General features: G+C 41.4%; 1 protein-coding gene across 1 annotated transcript in view; it reads left to right on the forward strand.

Annotated features, from left to right (window-relative positions):
* Positions 1–25811, forward strand: part of LOC126991361 (uncharacterized) — a 91907-nt gene extending 66096 nt beyond the window's left edge. The window contains exons 2-3 of the mRNA XM_050850122.1: positions 25422–25534; positions 25790–25811. Coding sequence (XP_050706079.1) covers positions 25422–25534; positions 25790–25811 — 135 coding nt within the window. The remainder of the gene's footprint in view (positions 1–25421; positions 25535–25789) is intronic.
* The last annotated feature ends 203 nt before the right edge of the window (positions 25812–26014 follow it).

Here is a 26014-nt window from a genome sequence, read left to right on the forward strand (position 1 = left end):
AATCCGTGGGCCCTGTTCTAATCCCGGCCTGGGCAGTCGGCGTGCAGCTCACCCAACTGTTCCTCCCTTTAGGGCTGGTTGATAAATAGGTACCTGGGGAAACCTGAGAAAGGTAAACTGTATTGATCGGATGTCACACTGGTCCTCTCTCCCGGGGCAATGGGGTCTCCTACCATAGGCTCAAAGGCCAATGAGACGGAGATGAGCACTGTGGGCATGCGTAATTATACCGTATGCCCCCGCTTTACCGCTTTATTGATATTTTACAACAAAGAAGGAAGAAAAGGGGAAAATACACGGAAATACAATCACACCTTGCCCTCTTTTTTTTTTTTTTTTTTTTGTTTTTACTGTACAGGAAGCAACTCACGGGCTAAAAAAAGAACGTGTAGATAAACAAGCCCGCTAATCGCTGCTCCCACAAAAGTGAAAAGTAAAGAGTGGATGCTGAAGAAGAGGTCAAAAAGATTATTATTTTGATTGGTTGAAGAATCGTTTCGATGTTCCCCTCTCAAAATGATTGAAGCTCTCTGAAAGAAGGAATACAGATAAATGAAGGCTTCTGTTGTATGTTTATAGTGAACTGTTATCCTTCATGTAAAGTCATTGTTATCTATGTCCTTTTGTCCTCATATCTGTACGTAATTTCATGTTGCTATTTCGTCCGATGATATAAAAGATGATATATGTATTTTTTTGCCCGCTTGATTTATTGAGCTCTTTGTTAACATTTGTATTTTATTCTTTACCGCCTGTGTTTCAGTAAAGGTCATACGTTTTATATTACATTATTTATTTGTTCGCTTTTATGATGTCGTGCTTGCTGCAGTTCATGTTTGTGCAGACTTGTGTATGTTTGTTGTTTTATTTAATTTTTGTTGTTGTTGCTGTCCACCTTCCTGTTTGTTCTTCTGTGTGTTTGCTGGTCTGTTTGTGCGTGTCTGTCGTTTGTCTGTTTATCTCTTTTTCTCTCCCTCAAAAAAATAGCACATGTTTATATACGCAAATCTTATAATGGTGCTTTAGACTTGATGGCAACAGCTGACACCAACCCTCCCCTCCCCTTCTACCTCCTCCTTCTCCTCCTCCTCCTCCTCCTCCTCCCGCTGCGTGTCATAACAGCTTCATGTTTTGGCACTCCCTGCACCGTTTATGGCATTTTCGTTGCGCCATTCAACGGTACATGATCCACACGCTAGTCATTTTGCACTGTTTGTTTCTAAGTGTAAGTTAGTAAGCGACCGCGCATGTTGGGGAGGCGCATGTTGGGTCTCATTCGTGTGATCAGTTTTCTATTATATTATCTGTTTTTTGTCTTGTTAATTTTAGTGCGTGTTTGCGTTGCCCATTATCTTTTTTGTATGCTTGCTAGTCTTTCTCTTTATTTATATCTACCTATCTCTCCTACGGTCAAACACACACACACACACACACACACACACACACACACACACACACATAGAGGGGGACCCAATCGATGTATGTATTTGCTGGGTATACATATTTACCGTGTGGGCCGCGGTGTGTGCTGTGTGCGCGCGCCAGGACTCGTGCCGATGACATACCGATATTAAAACCGAGATCAATGAAGAAGCGCATTCCGTTACCTGCCCCGATCACGCCCAAGAAGTTCCTCGCACCTGGGTCCATCATGCCCTTTTTACCTGTCCATCATACCTGTCGTTTTTTGTCTTACTGGAATCGTGACAAAATAGTAACACGCCACTGGTTTACAGAAGTGATTGAGGTTTATAATAGGTTTGCATAGATTCCATAAGGTTTAATTAAGTTAAATCCCGTACAAACAAATGAAAAAAAAACACTTCAACGGCTTTCAAGAGTTACATCGTTTACATTAGGTTTGCATAAATTTTACATAAGATTTCGTTAGTTAAATCGTCCCTTACAGACAGATGAATTTTCCTGCTTTCTTTTCTTTTTTTTTTTTTTTTTTTTTTTTGCATCAGGATATATCGTGCATTTTTTTTTATTTAAATGAGGCTTAAAAAAATTAAATCAGGTTCCATTAGTTAATTAAACACATATAGACAGATAAACTTTCCAGCTTTTTTTCAGCAGGTCATTGCCGGGCATTTTCTTTTGTTTTTATTTCATGGTCAGTCGTTTTCACCTGCAGTAATATCTCATAAAACTTATAATAAATGAGAACTAAAAGAAAAATGAGGTTCAATGCGACACGTACATGCTAGAGACCCAGGACGATAAATCACGAAAAAGAAAGTCAGAAGGAGACGATTAAATATTTTAAGACCATTATCGTGCAGGTATGAAAGGGTTTGGCGGCCAGGTGAATTAATGTGCAGGGGCTTTGAAACTGATGAGCCGGGGTGGGAAGGAGGATCGAACCCCCAGTGCTGATGCGTGACGTCAGAAATGGCATCCAATCTTAAACCAAAAGCCACAAACAACCCTTAATTAGCAGCGTCAGCCTTAAGGAGTGACGTCATTGAGGAGCAGATTGTGACTGAAGGAAGAGAGGAAAGGAGGGGAGGAAAAAAGAAGGGTAGGAGGGAGAATAGGGATAGAGAAAAGAAGGAAAGAAGGAAGAAGAGGGAAAGGAGGAGAGGAGACAAAGAGAAATACATAGATATAGAGTAAAAATATAGACTAAACGAATAAAAACTAAATGAGGGAAAGCAGGAAGTACAATAGGTCAGTCTCACGATTCCTTCCTGTAGACAACAATCACACTTTTACGACCTCTGTTCATGCCATTAATTCCCTTTCGAGCTGAGGAAAAAAATGTACAGCAAGTGCTCTCTGTTGACCTTAGTACAAAGGAAACGAACTCCTATAAAGCTTTTAGTAGTACAGCGGCGGACGTAATACGAGTATGAATTAGAGAGAAAAAATGTGTTCGTAATGATGTCAACATTACACTCGGATCAAAGGGAATGCTGATCTCATCTGTTAGTGGAGAGAGAGAGAGAGAGAGAGAGAGAGAGAGAGAGAGAGAGAGAGAGAGAGAGAGAGCACCTGCGCGTCTCCCCTCGTAGGACAATAAACCCTCGTCAGGTGGGGAGAGCCCTTAACAAAGGTGTAGGGAAGGAAGGAGGGATTAGGGGTCTTACCTGGGGCGTCTTTCCCTCCTCTCCTTCCTCCTCCTCTTCCTTCTTTCCCTCCCTTCCTCCTCTTCTTCTTTCCCTCCTTTCCTCTCTTCCTTTTTTCCCTCCTTTGCTCTCTTCTTTCTGTTACCTGGGCAGTGTCTTTCCCTCCTCTCCTGACCCCTCCTCCTCTTCCTTCTGTCCCTCAGTTGCTTTCTTCCGTCTTTCCTTCCTTTCTCCTTCTTCTTTCCTCCTTTTCTCTCTCTTCCTTTTCCCTCCTTTCTTTTCTTTCATTTTCGTAATTTTTATGTTTCCCTGTTTAGTTGCTTACTCCTTCATTTACGTCGACTGGTTGGAAAAATACGAAGAGAAAATTAACAAATAGAAAATGGGGAAAGGTTGAAAAGAAAACGAGATAAGGGTCGGGTCGGCAATTTAATATATACATTTTTCCTTTGTTTTCCTTTTCTATGTACCCTTAGCACACAAACGCTTATTGACCTACACACACACATACACACACACACACACACACACACACACACACACCAAGTTACATCACTATTCTTTTTATACCTTTCTTAGCTGTCTTTTTAATAGTCTACCATAGTGAGATAGATTTTCCTTACTTATTTTTTCCACATCCACTTCCTTCCTCTCTCTCCTTCTTTCCTTCCTCTCCACCCTCATTTCCCCTCCCAGTCCATCCTTGCCTCTCTTCCTCCTTTTCCTCTTCTTAACTCAATTCGTAAATCCAAGGTACTTCATATTTCCATTTCTTCTTTCCTTTCTTTCACTTGTCAATAAAAAAATAAAAAATAAATTGATTGTATTTCTAAATCAAATGTCAGATATTGCGTAGATTATGTGTGGTATGCTTTGTAGGTCGGGGCGCAAACACCATTATTTCTCTTTATGTTTCTTTTCTGTTTGGCATATTTCAACTCGTGTGTTTGTTCATCGCTCATGGACTCGGCATTAAATTTACTACTGGCGTGGCCTCGCAATTGATCATTATAATAATTATTAACGCTCTCTACTCACGCCAACATAGCTTTGCCATCCTTGTTATTTTCTGCAGTTGACGGCGCCGCATGTCACTTGCTTTAACTGGTGTTATTTTGCATCATGTAAATGTGCTTGGTGGGGCATGATTTGCTTTGTTCACCTACACTTCTTTGGACGTGTGTGAGCGTGTGTGAGTGTGTTAGTGTGTGTGTGATTGTGTGTTAGTGTGTGTGATTGTGTGTGTGTGTGTTAGTGTGTGTGTGTGTGTGTGTGTGTGTGTGTGTGTGTGTGTGTGTGTGTGTGTGTGTGTGTGTGTGTGTGAGAGAGAGAGAGAGAGAGAGAGAGAGAGAGAGAGAGAGAGAGAGAGAGAGAGAGAGAGTATGCATGTACTCTTACTTATACAAACTCCGACAGACAGACAGAGAGAAAGACAGACAAACAACAGACCGACAAGCAAAAACATAGACATAACAAAAACAACGATGATTAATAGGCCCCAAAAATTACACACACACACACACACACACACACACACACACACACACACACACACACACACAGAGAGAGGCAGACAAACAAACTAACGCATTAAAATTGTTTCTCTATGTTGTTTTGTGCCGCTCATTCACACTGTTACAAAATATATTGAATACTTTATCATTGTATTTTGTTTCTGTTTCAAGGGAATAACTATATATACATTTTTTTTCCTACTGGCCGTCCGAGTCCACAGTCATGTATATTATTTTTTAGTTGTGTAGTTATTAATGTCATCTGCCGGACGAGTTTCTCTAACGATCAAACACTAAATTGGGTTAGAATTACATGCACTATATTACTGTTGTATAAAAGAGAGATATTTATGAATTCGTAACGTAGGTACTTTGGCCGTCGGAATCAATTTAACACCTAATGCGATAACTGTAATTTAGTTTTATGTTTATCTGCCTGTACATTCTCGAGTGCTGCGAAACGGAATGGAAGCAACAGCGTCGGTCGGTCATGGGAAGCCTTTAATGTTAAGTGAAATTGTGTTTGGGAGAGTGGCGTAGATGTGTATGGTTATGGTAAAGGAAAAGCGGTATGGAGGGCGATAACGCGATGGTGCTGGGCAGGTGTGTGTTGGGGGAGGTGAGGATGTGTGTGTGTGTGTGGGAGGGAATGTGTGTGTGTGTGTGTGTGTGTCTGAGTGTGTGATTTTTTTTCTCCTTTTTCTTGTTAATATTTTTTCTTCGTCTTAAAGTTTTTATTTTTTGTTTCTTCTACTTCATCATCATCATTTTCGTCTTTTTCTTCGTTTCTTCTTCGTTTTCTCTTCTTCTTCTTCTTTTTCTTCTTCTTCTTCTTCTTCTTCTTCTTCTTCTTCTTCTTTACCTTTTTTTATTTCATGCTTACATTGTGTGCTATAAATGCTAATATAACACACACACACACACACACACACACACACACACACACACACACACACACACACACACACACACACACCGTCTGTTGTGTCCAATTATATAATTTTCTTGCCTTCACTTTCCAACCAAGTGTGAAATTAAGGTCCGCCGTGCATCGTATACTTATATCAGTGTGTGTGTGTGTGTGTGTGTGTGTGTTTGTGTGTGTGTGTGTGTGTGTGTGTGTGTGTGTGTGTGTGTGTGTGTGTTCTCCATCAATATATGTCACGTATATTGTTAGGCAGAAAATAAAAGCAATATTATTGGAGATAAATAAAGAAAATGTCAGTAAAAGAAGGAGCAGGGGAACTAAGACAATAAAAACAAAACAAAAATATAAAGGAGGAGAAAAGAAAAGAATTCAAGAACATAAACAAGAAAACAAGAACAAGCAAAAGAAGGCGAAGAAGTGGAAGACATGACAATAAGAAGATTAAGAAACAAATGGAAATGAGGAAAAAGAGAAGAAAAATTAAACTGAAAGAGTAGAAATCCTATGAAGGAATAAGAAAACACACACACACACACACACACACACACACACACACACACACACACACACACACACACACACACACACACACACACACACACACACACACACAACTCAGGCCAACACGTCCAGACCTTTTCAGCCTCTGTCATCACCTCGCTGAAGCAGTTTCCGAAAATTGCTTACGTTGAAGGAGGAGGAGGAGGGAGGAGGAGGAGGAGGAGGAGGAGGTATTTGCATAACGTGTGCCTAGGGTTTGGGCAGGCAACGTTTCTTACTGTGTTGAATACAAAGTGGACAGCTGGCACAGGAACCAGCTGGGGCCTGCCTGTCTCTCTCTCTCTCTCTCTCTCTCTCTCTCGTTCCATTCTGTTCGTTTTATGTGTTTCCTTTCACACATCTGTTATCCACTTCCTCCTCTTCCTCCTCCTCCTCCTTCTCCTCTTCATTAGCTTTGTTCTTGTTAACTTCTACAACCACCGCCTCCATCTCACTGGCCTAATTTCTCCTTATCCTCAACCTCCTCCTCTAATTCTTCATTTTCCACATCCTTCCCCTAAGCCTCTTCATCCTCCTGCAATTCTTCCTCCATTTCGTTATCATGCTCCTCCTCCTCCTCCTCCTCCTTATCATCATCATCATCATCATCATCATCCATCTCCTTCTCTTGTTCCTCTTTCTTTGCCTCCTTCAGGTATTCCTCCTTCAACTCTTCCAGCTCTTTTTTTCCTTATGGAAGTGGAAAGTAAAAAAAGAAAAATAGATGTTTGAAAAAAATCGAAAATTGGACTCGGATCGACTTTCTTATGGAAATATTCGAAACCAATTTTCTTTCGTTCCTGTTAATCGATATTCGGGCAAAGTCTTCCTTGCATTAAAAAAAAAGCTCGTCTTCTTGCATTTATATTACAGATTCATGATTTTTTTTCTTCTTTTTTTCCCCTTTCTTGGTCTCAATTCCTTCGGCTTTTCTCTTTTCATCTTTTTTTTGTCTTCAGGTATTAGTTCGTTATTTGAAGTTTGGAAGAAAAAAAAACGTGTTGGGTTGCAATTATTCGAAGAGCTTAGTTGGTATTGGTTATAGTAATTGCGTGGTGGTGGTGGTTGTGGTTGTTGTGGGGGTGGTGGTGAGGGTGGTAGTGGTGATAATTTTGATGGACATTCCTTTTCTTGGTGGTAGTGTTGTTGGTGATGATGATGGTGGTAGTGGCGGTGGTGGTGGTGAGGGTGGCGGTGGTGAGGATGGCGGTGGTGAGGGTGGTGGTGAGGGTGGTGATGGTGATAATTTTGATGGACATTCCTTTTCTTGGTGGTAGTGTTGTTGGTGATGATGGTGGTGGTAGTGGCGGTGGTGGTGATAATTCTGAGATATTCGTTTTCCTTGTGGTTGCGGTCGTCATGGTGGTGATGATGATGGTGTTATTCATAACGCTGATGTGTTGGTTGAGGGTTAATAATTTTGGTGGCGATTGTGGTATTGGTGGTTATGACTGGGTTTCAACTATTACTAGCGATGGTATTAGTAGTTACAATGACTTACGATTACACACACACACACACACACACACACACACACACACGGACCGCCACCCACCCCCACACATACACTGGAACCCCCCCCCTCCCACACACACACACACATATACACATGCACACACACATACACACAAAGAACTGTTTCCCGGCAAGCCTCGCGTTATGAAATTTTCAGAAGTACACATCACGTTCCTTACTCTGCCGAAATAGTACGAACTTTCGCTTGATTTCATGTGTTTAATATTCAAGGCAGAGAAAGCTTGGAGGCGGAGGAAGGAAAGAAACCAAGGAAGGAACGGGAAAAGTGTGAGAGAGAGAGAGAGAGAGAGAGAGAGAGAGAGAGAGAGAGAGAGTTAATTGTTGCTTAAGTGTTTTGCCAGAGCGAAAAAGAGAAAAATGAAAGTCAGAAGGGAGAGACGAAAGGAAATTGGAGACGACGACGAAAGGGATGAGGAAGAAGAGAAGGAGGAGGGGAGGATAAACGGTTCAGTGTGAGGACAAAATGAACAGATGCTGGAGGTAATAAAAGGGAAAATGAAAAGAGGGATGATGAAAAGGGGAAGGGAAGGGAAGGAAAGGAGGAGCCGATATTAAAAACTGTGGGGAAGGTAATGGACGATAATGATTAGTTGATGGTGATCGTGATGATGATGATGGTGATGGTGATGATGATGATAGTGATGATGATGATGACGTTATCGTCTTCCTCCTCTTCTTCATTCTCCTCATCCTCCTCCTCCTCCTCCTCCTCCTCCTCCTCCTCCTCCTCCTCTTCCTCTTCCTCCAATTTATTCTTCCTCATCTTATCTTCACTCATTCGGGGACATGAGATTAAAACTCTCTCTCTCTCTCTCTCTCTCTCTCTCACTAAACCCGGCTTACATAACAGTTAAGTAAACGCTCACTCTGTCGTATGTTCCCAATTGGTTTTATTTTTTGCTTAATCGGCCACTGCTGTTATTATTGCATATTTTTGCGTGGCGGCGTTGTATTAGTTCATAACACGCTATGCAGTAATTTTCGTCCTTGTTTTTGTTGCTGTATGTAGTATGTGTGTGTGTGTGTGAGAGTGTGTGTGTGTGTGTGTGTGTGTGTGTGTGTTATTAGTTTTTGATGTGTACATATTTTGTGTGTGGGAGAATTTGTGGGTGGGGAAGATGGGGGGGGGAGGGAAGAGGGGTCAGGGAGGAAAGGTTTGTGAGGTTTTCCATAGTTTTGACAGTAATGCAACTATGACTTTACTTTTTTTTACCCCTTTTTTACTAATTTGTTGCTGGAGTTCCTGAAAATTCGACTACCAATACAACTACTACTCCTACTACTACCACCACTACCCTCACAACCACTATCACTACCACCACCACTATAACGCTTCTATGATATACCCGCCCCAAAGACACAAATTAATATTCATATAATTCCACGTGGCCCGGAAAGAACCCAATGCTTCACTTTTCCTTCAAATTAATTCAATAACGGGACGAAGAGATTAAAACTGAAGACGGACCGTTATGGCGAGAGACGTGAGAAGCGGGGAGGAAGGAATATTCGGCGCGTCTCAGGACCAGCTGCGCCTTCCCTTCGTCAGCACCAGCCAGTCGGGGAGAGAGGGTACTGAGTGGCGAGTGCTGACGCCGGGCTGGAGGGGGATAGGTCTGGCTGGCTGGCTGGTTTATTGGTTTGCGTGCCCTTCCTGCCTTGATTTTCTTTTGTTTTTGGGGATGGTTGGTCAGGGTGGAGTGTTGTTGTGATGTGCTTTCATCTTTCTGGGAGATATTTTATTTTGCTTAGACTCGTAGACTTTCTGTGTATTCTTTTTTTAGGATTTCTTAGTCTTCATTTTCTTTCTTGTTCTTTTTGGTCTTGTTTCCGCTATTCTTGTTCTTGTACTTCTTGTTCTTCATGCTTTGCTCTTCTCGCTCCCCGTCTTCTTCACTTAACACTCGGACACTCAAACACTAATACATACATACGGGCTCACACACACAAGTCAACAAACTCACTAAAAAAAGAAAGCGGTGACTGGCACTGAGACAGACTGAAACACACACACATCTAAGCGTTGAAAATAATACGTACGAAACAAAAATAAAGAAAACGCTAGTCTCAAACGCGAAAATCACCCCCCCCCCCCCACGCCCCCAACACACACACACACACACACACACACACACACGGCTCGCGGTAACCCAAACACGTGGCTTCATTTCAAAGCTTTTTATACTCGTTCGTTATGAATGTGGGAAAGTTTTAATTTTTAGCCTCCAGGTGTTTTGAGCTTTTTTGTTTGTTTGTTTGTTTTTTCTAAGCGAATACGAAAGCTGTTATGTGACGACGCCACTGGTAATGGTGGACAAGGAGAGAGAGAGAGAGACAGAGAGAGAGAGAGAGAGAGAGAGAGAGAGAGAGAGAGAGAGAGAGAGAGAATTTTATGTTGTTGTCTGAATTGGTTTGCTTCGGTTGACGTTCATTTGTGTGTGTGTGTGTGTGTGTGTGTGAGAGAGAGAGAGAGAGAGAGAGAGAGTTTTAAGAGCCTGTGATTGATTGCGACAAGCCAGCTTCCTCATTTATTGATTATCTCTCTCTCTCTCTCTCTCTCTCTCTCTCTCTTTTAAATGCCTACCTCCCTTTTACACACACACACACACACACACACACACACACACACTCACACTCACATAGTTTACCCCTTTGTGTTCTTCCTTTAACATTCCAGAGTTGAGAGAGAGAGAGAGAGAGAGAGAGAGAGAGAGAGAGAGAGAGAGAGAGAGAGAGAGAGAGTAATAATGCCTGCAAAAGTTGGCTCGCATAATCAGTGGTTTAGTCCGGACAAGTTTCATAATTACCTGTATTCTATCCACCTTTTCCACCCACCCACCCACACACACACACACACACACACACACACACACACACACACACACACACACACACACACACACACACACACACACACATACACTAAATTCCTTTCTTTCTCCCCGTCCTTTTCATCTTCATACTCTTTTTTTTTATTCCTTCCATTAACCTTTTTTTTCTTTCCCCCCTTTCTCTTCCCTCCTCTCTTTTTCTTCTCCTCCCTTTCCCCACCTGTCTTCCACACCTGTTCACTCCCCATTTTTTTATTTTTTTCACCTCTTCCTCCTTCTTGTCTCTATCTCACTTTACTTCGCCTTCCTTCACCTTATTTTGCTGCTACATCCTCCCTGTTTCTCCTTATTTTTATGTCTTCTGTACAGTCAGCTACTTCATTAATAATCATCCTTGTTTCTTTTATTTACTGTTACACAATATCCTTTTTCTTTTCCTTAAATTCATGTCTTCACCTCTGACTAGTTTTATATCCTTTGTACTCCTCCTTACCTTCATTTCTTTCCAAACCAACACACTTCACATTCTATTCACGTCCTCCTTCACTTTTCCAGCCAACGTTCTTTTCCTTTCCCTAAAATTCCTACCTTTATTTATTCTGTTCCTGCCGCTTCGTTGTTTTATTCTCGTCCTTACCTCCTGACCTCTTTGTCTATTTATATTTTTTTTCCTCTCACATCCTCTCACTCCTCTATCCTTTTCCTCTACCTAACGCTCTTTTCTTACCTCCAAATTCCCTTCAGTCCTATCATTCTGTTCCTATCCTTTCTTTTTTTTACCTCCTTTCCTTCCTTCCTACCTATTTTTCTCTTCACTTAACTCCCTCTTGCTCTTTGGAGACTAAAAAAGTTCTTCGTTTTCACCTTTCCTCTTCCATTTCATTATTTTCCTTCCTTCCTTCTTTCCTTATTTTTTCTCTCTTTCTGATTCCCTTTTCATTTTCTCTCCACCTAACTCCCTCTTGCTCTTTGGAGACTAAAAAATTTCCTCCACACTTCCTCCATTTCATTATTTTCTTCCCTTCTTTCCTTTTTTTTTCTCTGCCTAATTCCCTTTCCCTCTTTCAAATGTCCTCGTTTTCACCTTTACTCTCCCATTTCATTATTCTCCTCCCTTTCTCCATCCTTCTCCCGCCTTCACCCACTCTCCCCAATTTCCCTTACATCCTCCTTCCGCCTCAACCCAGTACCCTTTTTTCCCTTCCCTCCTCAAATTCCTTCCTTCACCCTTTTTTTCCGTTCCTATCTCTCTTATTTTTTTTTTGTCCTCTCCATTTCTCTCCTTCCGTCCCTAATACCACTTTCTCGTTTTTTTTTTCTCTCCGTCCCCTTTTTCCGCACTTTTGGACTCTTACCTCTTATTAAGTTCTTACTCTCCCCCTAGCTCTCATTTTCCTCCATTCACGTCTCTTATTTTCCTCCCTTGCTCATTTTCCCTCTCTCGTATTTCTCTTCTTGCCTCCCTGTCTCCTGTTATTCTTCAACGTCTCCTCCCACTTCTCTCCTTTTGTTATTCTCAGCACACTCCACCGTTTCCTTCTCCCTCATTCTTTCCCTCATTTTTTCTTTGTCCTCCTCCATCTGTCCTTTAACTTTCCTTTTCTTTCTTCTCTCCCCTCGTCCTCCTCTTATTCTTCGTCCTCTCCCACCACTTCTAATTTCGTTTCCCCCTTCCCTGTTCGTCAATCTTTTAACCTGTTTTTTATCTCTTCCTCTCCTCCCTTACCTTCACTATGTGTTTCTTTTTTTTTACGCCCTCTCTCCCTCCACCTCCTCCTCCTCTCCATTTCACCTTCCCACCTCCTCCTCCTCTTTCTCCATCACTTCTTCTTACATGTTATCTCATTTTTCCTTCTCTCCTGCCTTCCTCTTCCCCCCCCCCTCCTCCCCTCCCCCCTTCCACCTGTAATTCACCTGTTATTAGCTTCTCGGGAACAGGTGCTTCGTGTGTCAAAATATAACTGGACAAGATGACAAAATGAAGGTGTCGAAATCTAACCAATTATATCATTTCTTTTTTCATGTCATTTTTTTTGCTTTGTTGTTTTATTTTCACTCTCTGGGCGGCGCAAGTGGACGTGTGGATTGTTTCTTCATTAGTTGTTTAGTTTTGTTGTTTGCCTGCTTTGTTTTCGGGCCATGAGAGAGAAAAACAAACAAATCCAGCATTTTTTTCTTTTCATTTTTTTTGTGTGTGTCTTTTGTGTTTTATTGTCACTCTCAGGGCGACGCAAGTGGACGTGTGGATCGCCGGTTCGTCAGTTGTTTAATTTTGTTGTTTGCTTACTTCGATTTGCTGGTCACACAAGAGACAAGGAGGAGAGTAGAACCAAGAAGAGAAGGGAGTGTAACAGAGAGGACAGGAGCGCTGGGATAGGCAGAGGACAGGAACGGGATAGCGAAGAGAAAGGGAAAGTAGTTAGAGAGGTAGAGGAAATACATCGACGCGCTTCAAACTCAACACAACTCGCTTCCTCCCCCCCGTTAAAAAAATACATCATCCAGTCCTTTCATGCAATATCTCCAACACATATCAATCTTCACCTGCATATATCATCATCATCGTCATATATCATAACAATGGGGAACGCACGCCCCATCACTCATTTTTCCTCTCTCACTCTCTCTCTTTCTCTCTCACACACCTCGCGCGCCTTAATTGAAACGTTCAAGCAAAAGCAATTATAACCCTTGATGTATGTATGCATATCCCTCCTCCTCCTCCTCCTCCTCCTCCTCTTCCTCCTCCTTCCAGTGAAAATAAAGAGCAACAACAGCACGGGCGTCATCTGTGGTCGGAAAATGATATACTGGAGGGAGGACTTAATAAAGGGAAGTCTTGGTGTCACGTCCTCTCCTCCTCTTGTCCTGTGATGCCGCGTGTAGGTGCTCCCCTCCCTGCTGTCCCCTGCCATCGTTTCTAGAATGGAGGGAATGATAGGGAAGAAGAGGAAGGTGGAAGCGGATGGAGAGGAGAAAACAGGTTGATAAGGAAAGAAAAGAAGGGAGAGGTAAGTGGTAAGAAGCGGTGGAGAGGATAGAGAAGGGTAGGAAGGAGAATTACGAAGGGAAATACTGAAACAAGAGAAGTGGAAAGGACAGTTAAGGAAGGAGAGGGAAGAAGGAGGAGAGGGAAACGAGCAGAGAGGATAGGTCAGAATGGAAGATGAAAGATGGGAGAGAAGGAAAGGAGAGGTAGAGAAGAGGAAACGAGAAGGCAGAAATGGAAGAGAGGGAAGAGAATGGGACAGAAAGGAAGAATGGAGAGATGGAAAGGAATAGAGAGGATAGTAGAGGTAAAAAAGTAGAAGGGAAATAGGGAGAGTTGAGGAGGAGGGGATGAGAGGATTGAACAGAACAGGTAAGAACGAAGAAGGAAAAAAGGAAGACGTAGAAAGGCTTGGATAAGTAAAGTGAGGAGAATAGAACGAATGAGAGAAGGAAGAGCAACGGAGAGAACAGGAAAACTTGGAGGGGTAGAGAAGAAAGGGAAGGAGAAGGAACAAGGAAGAGAAAGATAAGGCAGGTAAAGGTGAACAGAGGAAGAGGGAAGGAGGGGACACGATATAGGTTAGGGCAGAGGACAGGAAATGGATGGCGGAGAAGAGGCAAATGGAGAGGAGGTGAAGAGGGTTTATAAATTGAAGCTTTAGGGCCGGACAGCGACTAAGGGTGGCTGGAAGGAGGGAACGGAGGAGAGGAAGAGGAAGGAAGAAGAAGAGAACACAAGAAACCGAGACAAAACAAGGGAGGAAGAGCAGAAGGCAAGAGAAGAGTGGAAGAAAAAGGACGGAGGAGAGGAGGAGGAAGGAAGTGGAAGGGGAGAAGAGAGGAAAGGAAGAGGGAGAGAGAAAGAGAGAGAATACAAGAAACCGAGAGAAAACAAGGGGAAGGAAGAAAAAAAGGCAAAAGAGGAGTGGAAGAAGAGGACAGAGGAGAGGAGGAGGAAGGAAGTGGAAAGAGAGAAGAGAGGAAAGGAAGGGGAAGGGAGAAGAAGAGAGAGAACAGGGAAGCAAGACAAAACAGGGGAAAGAGAAGAGAAAGCAGGAGTGGAGTATCAAATGACCTTCCAACCTAAATTAATCTTGTAACGGTAGACACAGTTAATTTGTCTAGTATGGATTGGCTCATTTGTAGGTTTTCATTTTTCCCCGCATTCAGTATTTTTATCCCTCTGGTAATGGGACGCAGATCTGATGAAAGGGAGGAGGAGGTAATGCACCCTCTAGGCTTTTACAAAATCTAATCGTTTCTTATGCCGTTGATGAGGCTCGAGAGAACATCCGGATATTAGCGTCTTTGATGTGCAATACGTTATGAAAGTCAATACGAGAATACGAATATGAGAATCAGATAAGTGTCATTCAGAAAACCGCTTGATAGTGTGTACATGTATGATCGTATGTAGTATGTATGACCTCTTTTGATCTCTATATCTTTGCTACTTTTGCCGGAGGAGAGTTAAGAGGGGTCTTGATGCTGGGGGTCTTTTTTCGAGCTGCCCCCCATGCTGTAAAAAAATATCTATATCTAATTAGCTTTATACGTTTCAAGACTAATATATTTCAAGTTCATGGGACCACCGCGGTAGCTCAGGTGTTCGCTTTAGTGCTTATGATAGAAAACGAGAAGACAAAAAGCGAGACGGCTAAAAGGGAAGAAAGAGAAAACAAAAGAAGGGTATCAAGTGGCCTAATAAGCTTGATTAGTGTTGTGAGGGTAGACGTAGTTATTTTGTCTCATATGGATCATCTTGTTAATTGGTGTCTCAGGTTCGAGTCCGCTTTTATCCGTCTTGTGTTTTTAGGTTGGTTCCTAGAAAGACCGTCCCTGAATGGTTACCTGGCTTACCTGATCTAGAGCTAAAAAAAAAACAGCAGAGAGAAAGAGTTCGCGATCCTGCTTCATGCACCTAGAAAGACCGTCCCTGCATGGTTACCTGACTCACCTGACCTAGAGATAGAAATTACAACAGAGCAAAAGAGTTGGTGATCCTGCTTCATATATCTAGAAAGACCGTCCCTGAATAGTCACCTGGCTCACTTTCTAGATATAAGAAGACAGGAGAAGAAAGGAGTTGGCGATCTTGCTTCATGTCCCTAAAAAGATCGTCCCTGAATAGTTACCTGACTCTCCTCATCTAGAAAGGTAGATGACGCTACGCCCCCTTACCTTTACTTTCCTGTGACTTCACCTTTTCCTTGAAGTTCTATACATAAAGAATTTTTGTTTATTTAAGGCTCAGTGGCCAATCTCGACGGGTATGAGAACCGAGGCCACGAGTAGTTATAATGCATTCCCCCAACTTTACCTTCATAGTCAGGAAAGATCATGTAAATCCTAGGCATCTACTTTCACATATACATTTAGCAACAAGTAAACTCACCATTACACCGAAATTCGCCATGACATAACGTTGTATTCGTAGATTTTTTGAGGTGATGACAGTAATTATGAGTCATTACATCGTTAACTTTTACTTACATCGGCCGGTCTGGTCAAAACGAGCATTAAGGAGCAGCACGGCCCACGGAAGTTATTATCTCGGCAGTTACTTTAAATACAATTCGCCCGCGCCACTATCGAGCTGGGGCCGACTGATAGAACCCTCAAGAAAGCCTAAAAAAGGAGAAAGAAAAAAAGGGTAAAGACGTGTGTGATGGCAGAGAGAAAGGAGAGGAGGAGGAAGAGGGTTGAGCGCTGAGGAAGAAGAACTGGTTAAAAAAAAAAGGGTATGTAAAAGGTGTGAGTGTAAGAGTTGTATAGGATGCACATAGAAATAAGGACGTTGACGCCTCACACATAGATAGAGAAATATTATAAAGTGGGGGTTTTTCTGTAATCTTAACGCTTGAGTCAGAACACTTTTAATAACTGAAAATTACCCTTCTAATTAAACTCAGTACTATATAAGTGTGTGTGTGTGTGTGTGTGTGTGTGTGTGTGTGTGTGTGTGTGTGTCGTACCCAGTCCACCGTAACTGTGATATATGGACCATTACGACAACCACGACACAGTGCCGCCCATTCCCCTCACCCATCTCTCTCTCTCTCTCTCTCCTCCTTCCCCGCCAACGCCATATTTTCGTACCCTTTCAATAACTGGTCTCGCACTGCACCATTTTCACCATTTCCTCTCTTCTTGCTACACTTTCTTTGATTGCCACCCTTACGATAACACGCACACTTAAAGAAAAAGATACGAGTCGCCAATATCTACATTTTCTCTCCCAACTTTTTTTTTCTCCTTTTTGCAAGCTTCCAGTATTTACATTTTCTCTCTCCTTTTCACTTCTTTCTTTCTTTTACAAGTCACCAGCAAATCGATTTTCTTTCCTTTTCTTTTCTTTCTCTTACAAGCTACCAGTAATAACATTTTCTTCTTTCTTTGTCTGCAAGTTACTAGTATTTGCATTTTCTGTCCTTCCTTCTTTTCTACTTTTTTTTATCAATCCTTAGGTATGACGAACAGTAGTATCAGAGTCCTTTAAAAATGTTGCTCAGTAGTTTTTGCGCGACGTATAACATCTTCTTCCCTTTTTACAGTAAAAGAGGCAACTCTAGGGTACAAAAAACACATACAAAATAGCTCGTGTATGTGTCTTCTCTGTCAGTCTTTTTTTCCGTACAACTCATTTTCATCCTCGTATTCCGTCGACGATTTATTTTATCTTTTTTCCATCATCCCTGTTTTTCCTTCGTGTTTTTTTTTATTTTTTATTGTTTACTCAATTTGCCGCAGCTTTGTTTTTCGTAGCGTCCCTCACCCGGCCATCACTCATCTAGCGCAGTGTATTAAGTGATTCTTCAGCGTGATGACTCGGGAGCATCACTACGACAAATTAATGATCTTTTGCGGCAATAACTCATCGCCCTCTTCAGTAACCGGTTCGCTCCTCCCAGTGTGATTTATCTCCTATTATGACGAATCTCTCTCCCTCTCTCTCTGTCTCTCTCTCTGTGTCTATATATCTCTTTTTATTTTCCATCTATGCCTGTCAATATATTTATCTACTTTTATCGTTCTCCTGTGTGTCTGTCTATTGTTGTTTATATATCTCGCTCAGTAAATTGGTTTAGTTAGTTATTCAGTGTTTCTGTCATTTTCTCTGTTTTTTTTTGGGGTTCTTTCGGTTGGTCTATATATAAACCCGTCTGTATATCTGTCTATGTATACATTTTTTGTGCGTTTCTGTGTACCTCTATAAGTCTGTGTCCTGCGCCTATGTCTACGTCTGTGTCTTGTCTTTCGTATGCATTTATCTTTCTCTCCATTAACCTTTCATGAAACTTCACAAAACAAAACAGTATAACTTTCCTCCCTCTGTTCATTCTTAATAAGTCTCTTCGCTCCCCAACTAGTAATATTCCACGACTCCCCCGTCACGTCAACAGCCAAATCCCTTCTCGGCGCACCCCGTCATCCTCCGCAGCAATAAGTCATCCCCTCCCATGCCGTATCTCATCTCCCACCTCACGTTGTATTACTAATCCCTCGCTACAGCTTCTCATTCCTCTTCCTCCTCTTCTTCTTCCTAGTCCTGGTTCAGTTCCTCCTCCTCTAATCTCGACTTCGGTGCTGTCTACTTGTTTCTCCTGCAATGTCACCTCCTCCTCCTGCTCCTCCTTCCTCTTCGTTTTCTCCTTCTTTTCTTACTACTCTGATTCTCCATCTTCTCCTCCTGTTCCTCCTGTTGCGGAAATTAATCCTCCTCCTTTTTTTCTCCCTTTCCTCATTTTTCCTACTCCCCCTCTCCTCCGCCTCCTCCTTCTCCTTCTCTTTCTCCTCCTATTTATTTTCCTCCTCTTCCTCGTCAGCCTCATCCTCCTTCTCATCCTCATCGCTATCATCTTCCTCCTCTTCCATTTTTTTTCATCTCAAAGCACATGGATGAATCTTATATACTTTCCATAAACCTGAGGTATTGATTTTTCCGCAAGAAATTCATGTTTAATTCTCGGTATATATATACAGTGAGTGGCTCGGCTATATGTTAATGAATGTTTTACCTGCCCATCATGCTCCCAGGTAGAGTCTGAGCTAATGTACAAAAAAAAAAAAAAAAGATGCGTATACTAAAGTTGCGAATATGTTAAAATGAGGTAGTGTGATGATGTATGAGAGAAACAGCAGCAGAGGGAAAGAGAACAGCTGAGCATTAATATTTTTCTCTCTCTCTCTCTCTCTCCTGGGGCAAGACTGCATTAATGAATTTATAATGAATTCTCGTGTTTGACTCCTCGGGGAGTCGGAAATGGGCACGAGGGGAAAAAAAGAGGAAAGGAAAAGAAAAGAGTTAAAAAGATGGGCGTTAACGAGCTCCAGCTGTTTTCCTTGAAGTTTAGAATGGAAAAAAGGTAAAGGGAAGGAGAGAAAGGAGGAATGGATGGAGAGAAGGTAAGGAGGAATGAGGAAATGGAAATGACTGTGTATCGAAGAATAGAATGAAAAGGGATGGATGGAAAGAAGATAAAGAGGAATAAAAAGGAGAGGTAAATGAATGGATATTGAACGAAAAAAACAAATTTGGAAGAGAGAAGTTGAATGAAAAAATAGAAAGAAAAAGAACAGGTGGTGGAAAGGTGATCGAGAAGATGAAAAGGAAAAGGAATGGATGGAAAGGGAGAAGGGAGAAATGGATGGAAAGATAAAGAGCAAGAAGTACAGTTAAATGAATGTATAGGGAGGAAACGGAAGAATGAACGTGAAAGAAAGCTCTATAATGAAAGAAATGAAAGAGTGAAAGAGAAGGGATATATGGAAAGAAGATAAAGTAGATGGAAAGGAAAATGGATTGATAAGTAACAAAAGAATGGAAATGGAAGAAAGAAGGGAATAGAATCTGGGATAGAGAAGAGTGGATAGGTTTAGAGAGCAATTAATAAGAAAGGAAGGAAGGAAGGAACGATTGCAGTAAACTGCAAACGAAAAGGAAAGAGAAAATAGATAAATAGTATAAGGATGGGCATGATCAGATGAAGTAATGAAGAAAAAGAAAAAGAAACGGAAACAGATCGACAGCATATGGAGTAAAAAAAAGGAATACATGAAACAGAAAATTAAGAGAGAATAGATGAAAGGAATAAGCATGAACGTGGAAAAAACAAAAGATAATTAAAACGAAACGGAGGGTAAAAACTTGATATGAAAAAGAATGGAAGGGAGGAAAAAACATATAGGAGGATGTATAAAATTTACAGAGGAGAGAAGCTGAATATGAAAAAGAGGAAATATTTTAAACAGGATCCGAAACAAACGGAGAGAGGAGAGAAATAATAGAAAGATAAAAGAGATAGATAAAAAGGTAGCAAGGGAAGAGTGAATGAAGGAAGGAGGGATTATATGAAGAAATAAAAATCGAAAGAGAAGGATGAAATATAGAAAACAGTTAGGCATAAAAAGAGGAATCAAGGGAGATGGAAAGATAAAAATGGTGAAAGGGAAGAAGTGAATATCAGAACAAAAAAGGGAAGAGTGAAGGGATGTAGAATAGACAGATGAGAGGCAGAGAAAAAATCTAGCACACATTTTCATTTGTCTCTCTCTGTTTCCATATCGTATCTGCCTGCATGTGTGTTTATGTATATTTGAATGTTTATATGTAACGGTGTCACCTTGTTTGTATGTATGTATGCGCGGCCGTTTTCAATTATGTATGTTATGTGTTTGAGTGTGCGTATGTGTGTGCTTTTTTCTGCCTTTGTTTTCTAGTTTCATGTTTGTTTGTGAATGTATACATGTAGGAGTGAATGCACTGCCTTTGTACTTTGTTCTCGGCAAATCATACATAGTATTTATCTATTTATTTACCCATTTATCTATCTGTCCTTGCGTGTGTTATTGCGAGTGATGGGATTATACGTAAAAGTCTACGCTTCCCGTATGCCACGTTTCATTAACTCAAGCGATTCAAAAGTACTGAGACTTGCTAAAAGCTGCATCTCTTGTCAACAATCACAGAGATATTTGTTCAGGCTGTTGAGGGAGACTGTGTGTGTGTGTGTGTTTCGTGTTGTAAAAATTATAGAAGCATTGCGAATTTATATATAGCGTGCCATTCAAAGGGTTTTTGTAGTAGAAATTTTGATAGGGTTTGCATTGTTCCAAGAGATACAAATAAATTAATGATGTTTTATATATCTTATTTAAGTATACTTTTTCTGGAAAAAGTAAGAGGTAGAAAGAGCGTTGTTACCGTGATCTGCGTCTTATTAACTGATATTGAGCTTCAATAAAATATTGGAATAAGTATATAATCAGAAGTATTTCTTTTATAAATTTCAATATTTAGAGATATTTCAGTTGATAACAAAGGCAGTAAAGCGGATACAGGCCCTGCTTCCAATATAGAAAATTTGGTTGCAGTAATCTCCACAACATTTTTCAGCGCGTTCACTTGCCATAAATGTGATTTCGTCACAACAGGTAGCTTATCATATTCTCTCTTATTGAGCCATTACGAGGATTACATGTACAAACAAATGATATAATGGAAAAAATTAGAGGCTAAAATGTCAAAAGGTCAGAGGCAAAACTCTATTACGAAATTTAATTCTACACTTAAAAATTCCCATTATTAGCAAAGCTGATTAATGAATAAACATTATTATTATTATTATCATCATCATTATTATTATTATTATTATTATTATTATTATTATTATTATTATTATTATTATTATTATAGTTTATTTATAGAAAATTAAGTTATAAATTAGTGTTCTTTGTTGAGTTTTGAAGTTACTTTGTTAGTTATTTGGAGTAAACAATAAGGTAGTAGCTTTCGTTTTTCGTTTAAACTTCTTACAGAATTTTCAGAATCTAGTCTTTTAATTACAGGGCTTCGTTCAGCTCCTACATCAATCACTTTTTTACCTCGAGCTAATATCCTGATGTAATCCTGTATTAATATTTTTTTCTCACTTTTCCAAATAATTAAGTTCGTCGCTCTGCCGTAATCTTCCCCAGCAATCTTTCATTAGGACATTTTTTAAAGTTTAGATCTCAAATACATTAGTGTCGCTTTTCAACCAAGTCTTCTGACAAATCATGTAGATTTTTTCCTTCTTGCTTTTATCGTACATTTTTTTCCTTACCCTTTTCTCAGCGGACAATCCTGTTTCTACGTGTTTATTTATTTATTTTTATTTATTTATTTTGCTACTTACATGTTACTAAAACGACGGCCACACGTGTAGATAAATAAGAAGCGTGTGTAATCCCCAGCATCCAAGTAATCTGTGGCGCTTCTCGTCCACACACACACACACACACACACACACACACACACACACACACACACACACACACACACTCACTCACTCACTCACTCACTCACTCACTCACGCACGTACTCTCGGACAAAGTAATTTCCGTGTCTTGGAGGCAAATCACATAAATCCTCCGTGCTTTGTCATCGTCGCGTCAAATTGGTCTGCGGGACATTTCCTCGCCACCACCTGACTTACCTGCTGAATGTCTCTCCTTAATTGATGTCCTCTCTGAGCTCTACTACTCTTTGACCGTTTATTTGTCAATTCGCTTGCAGTCAGATTGTTGCCGTTAACCACTAGGTCGTTTATCTAACAACACTCTTTCAGTCAGATTGTTCTCTTAAGTTCTCTAAGTTTGTTCATTTACCAATTGTCTTTCATCCAAATTATTATCTCTAAGCACTTGGTCGTTCATTCGTCAAATTCTCCTTTAGTCAAATTGGTTGGTGATTGTGTTTTCTCATTTTCTTCTTCCTCTTCGCTCTTAGTTTAGTCCTGAAGCAGTGAATACCTTCCTAATTTCCTAGTCTAGGGACGTGATCTTTCCCAAGCACTTAATCCTCCTTTCGTCAGTTCTCTGGAAGTCATATTAATGTGTGGTCATATTTTCTTAATCCGTCTTTGCTTATCTGTTCAGACTTAAGCAACTGAGGAATTAATGTCTTTTAAGTTGTCTTTCTCCAGCAGCAATTTGTCAGTTCACCAATTCGCCTGCAGCCTTATTCATGTTTGATTATATTGATTTAGTTTTCTTTTTATCAGCTCAGACTTTAAGCAGTGAAGAATATATAAATGTCTTTTAAATTGTTTTCCTCCTTCAGAAAATCGTCAGCTCGCCAATGTTCCTTTAGGCTATATGATGTGTCGCTATATTTTCTTAGATTTTCGTTTTTTATTTCTTGGTTCAGACGACGCGGCGAATTCCTTCTTCGGAGCCGTACCCAACGCGTTCACAAATACGCTGAAGAGTCATTAATTGCTGCCTGAGTATTAGCCGTGAGCCGCTGTCATCTAGGGTGCGCCGGAGGGTACGGCGGAGACGAGGCGAACACCCGCTGTTGTCTTGCACGTTACACAAGGAGAGGAGAAGCGGAAAGAGGGTACAGAAGCAGTATTATGTTCGGTGCCCTGACGTCGAAAAGTAAACAAGTATCTAAACATAATAATCCCTTCGTACTGTAAGAGGGGACCATACACACTAGTTAATGAATGTGTAAGCACGTCAAGGAGAGGTGATGAAAACATGTCCCCTTTGTGTGGAATAAGTGGAATAGAAAACATAATTATCCCTTCGTACTCAAAGAGAATAATAGAACAGTTGCGTAATGAAAAGAATAAAAATGTGATGAAAATTTAAGTATAGTTTGTGTGTTTTAATGTATCTCGGCACTTTATTGGAAGGTTTGTTGACTAATATAGTAAAAAAAAAATACTATCCGTTTTCTAAGGGGGAGGATCCATTTGAATGAGGAGGCAGACTTTTCAAAATGAGGTGAGGGAACTGGTATTCATTTGTTTGCATCTCCTTAAATATTCAGGCGCTTATGGAAAATATTGCTCGACAGAATATCGTTTAAAAGAAGAATGCGGTTTCGTTGTCTTCCTCACAAATTGGCATCGGTAAAAGCTAGTCTCATGCTCCAGATATTTTTAAATAAAACGTGGATATAATTTCTCAAGGTTTTCCTACAAATGAACTTTCTGAGAGTGATTCTTTGATTTTATTTCTTACGTTTTTTTTTTTTTTTTACAACAATGGAGACAGCTCAAGGGCACAAAAAAAGGAAACAATAATAAATAAAAGCCCGCTACTCGCTGCTCCTAAAAAGAATCCAAAGAGCTGGCCGAAAGAGAGGTCAATTGTCTCGCTTTGTGTCCAGTTTGTAGTTGGATATTTTCTTCGTCTATTTCTTTGCTGTTGTATGGTTAGACGTTCTGTTCTTCTTTTTCTTTACCATCTGAGACGTCAAGCAGCGATGAATAACCAAATATCTCTTCTAAATTTACTCTATCATGTATAAACTCGTCAGTTCGTCAATTTTCTAACCTGCTTCTACATTCCTCAAGGGAGAGAAACTTAAGACTTATTATTGTCGAGTTTTAACGTTGACTCTTAAACAGAATAGTTGAAATCCCAGTGTAAAAAAAGTAAGAAGCCATATTTCCGGAAACAGCATGGGAAACACATTTTAATTAAGGTTTCTCCACATCAAAACAAAAGCAGGAACACACACACACACACAACGAGAGATATGATCCACAGTTTCCTCTTGTTATGTCGTTTATAGGTTTCCACTCTTTTCCTTCCCGTCTGCCGCCAGTGCACAATTCTCTCAATACCTCGACAGACCCACAGCAGAAGGACATTTTTTTGTTCCCCTCACGCAAATCCCCTTTGTTGTAATCCCCAACGTCCTCTCAGACCCCTCAGACTCACAGCCCTCACGCACTCGCTCCCCTCACTTGATCGCTCTTCCCTTCCTCTCTCTCTCTCTCTCTCGCTCTCTCTTTCTCTCTTTCACCCCCCACCCCTGGTCCTCCCGTGCTGACTCTTCACTCATATCATTCCCTCTTCCTTCCTTCCTTCCTTCCTCTTCCTTCCTCTCTCTTCCTGTTTCCTTTCTCCTTCAATCACTTGATCGGTTTCCTTACTCTCTCTTTCTGTTTCTGTCTCTCTGTCTCTCTTATACCTCCCCTAAGTCTTGCAATCTGATTTCTCTCTCCCTTCTCTCCGCCCTTCCCTCCCTCTCCCTCTCTCTTTCTCAACTTCTCTCTCTCTCACTTCTTCCTTTCTTCATTTCTCTTATTTAATCGTTCTTCCTCCTTCTCATCCCCATTTCTACCTACTTGTACCTACCTCTCTTCTCTTTTCTTTCTTCTCTCTTCCTTCTTCCTTCACTCTTTCCCTTCCTCCCTTCCCTCATTCACTTCTTAGCTTCACTTCATCACACTTCCCCTCTTTAATTCCCCTCCCTTCCTCCTATCAATATTAACTGCCGCCTCCTTCTTCCCTTCCCTTACTCACTCGCTCACTCACTCACTCAATTTTTCCCCCATTCACCGCCATATGACCTTGGTAGTTGCGGCTTCATGATAGAACACTTTTAGTCAATCAGTCAATCAATCTTTCATTCATTCATCTACTTTTTCCATTCGCTCATTCACTAGTTTAATCCACTCACTTACTCACCTAATCCCCTCACATCCTAATTGTCCCTCCCACACAGATACACTCCAGTTTCTATCTATTCCACTTTCCCTCCCTCCTTCACTCACTCAATCACTCACTCTCTTAATCCACTCACTTCCTTAACATTCCCCACACACGTACACTCTTCCATTTCCTTTGTTTCTCACCATTTGTTCATTCATTCCTCCCTCCTTCCCTCCATACATCCCTTTAGACCTCACTCAGTCACTCCTTTTTCCCACCCTCCCTTCCTCTTCTGCCTTTCCGTCTCTCTTCCTTCCCTGTCCCTTCCCTCCCTTCACGCCTCCCTCCCTCCCTTCCACTTCTCCCTTTCCCTGTCTCTCTCCTTTCCCGGTCCCTTCCCTCTCTTCACACCTCCCTTCCTCCCTTCCTCTTCTGCCGTTCCCTGTCTCTCTCCCTTCCGTGACCCTTCCCACCCTTCACACCTCCCTCCCGCCCTCTCCCTCCCTTCCCCTCACCCCTTCCACTCATCAAGCAGTTAATTCAAGTCCCCTTTCTTCTCTGTCTCCCCCTGCAGCCCGCCTGGATGAGGGGCAAGGAGTTCTGGGACACCAACTTTGAGAAGCGATACCTGAAACGACGCGCCAAGTGGAAGAAACTGCCGCTTAAGGTGAGTAAAGGTGTGCTTGTGTACGGCCTTACCTGTGTGTGTGTGTGTGTGTGTGTGTGTGTGTGTGTGTGTGTGTGTGTGTGTGTGTGTGTGTGTGTTTTTGGTGTTTTTTGGGCGGCGTTATCTCCTGAGAGAGAGAGAGAGAGAGAGAGAGAGAGAGAGAGAGAGAGAGAGAGAGAGAGAGAGAGAGAGAGAGAGAGAGAGAGAAGGCTACTGGGTCCTTCTGAATCCTGTCAAAATCCCTGAGGCCTTTGTTGAGCACTGCCCCCCTTAAGTGGCCCTCAGGCAAGGCATTAATTTGGCACTCCAGGGATTTGTGGAGGAGGAGGAGGAACAGGAGGAGGAGGAGGAGGAGGAGAAGGAGGAGGAGGAGAAGGAGGAGAAGGAGGAGGAGGAGAAGAAGAAGCATAAGGATAGTCAGGGATGGCCAAAGAGGAGGAGGAGGAGGAGGAAGAAACACTGGCACAGGAGATAAAAGAACGGAGAGGACGCGAAGGAAA

This window comes from Eriocheir sinensis, unplaced genomic scaffold, assembly GCF_024679095.1.
Source record: "Eriocheir sinensis breed Jianghai 21 unplaced genomic scaffold, ASM2467909v1 Scaffold264, whole genome shotgun sequence".
In the NCBI taxonomy this organism is placed as follows: domain Eukaryota; kingdom Metazoa; phylum Arthropoda; class Malacostraca; order Decapoda; family Varunidae; genus Eriocheir; species Eriocheir sinensis.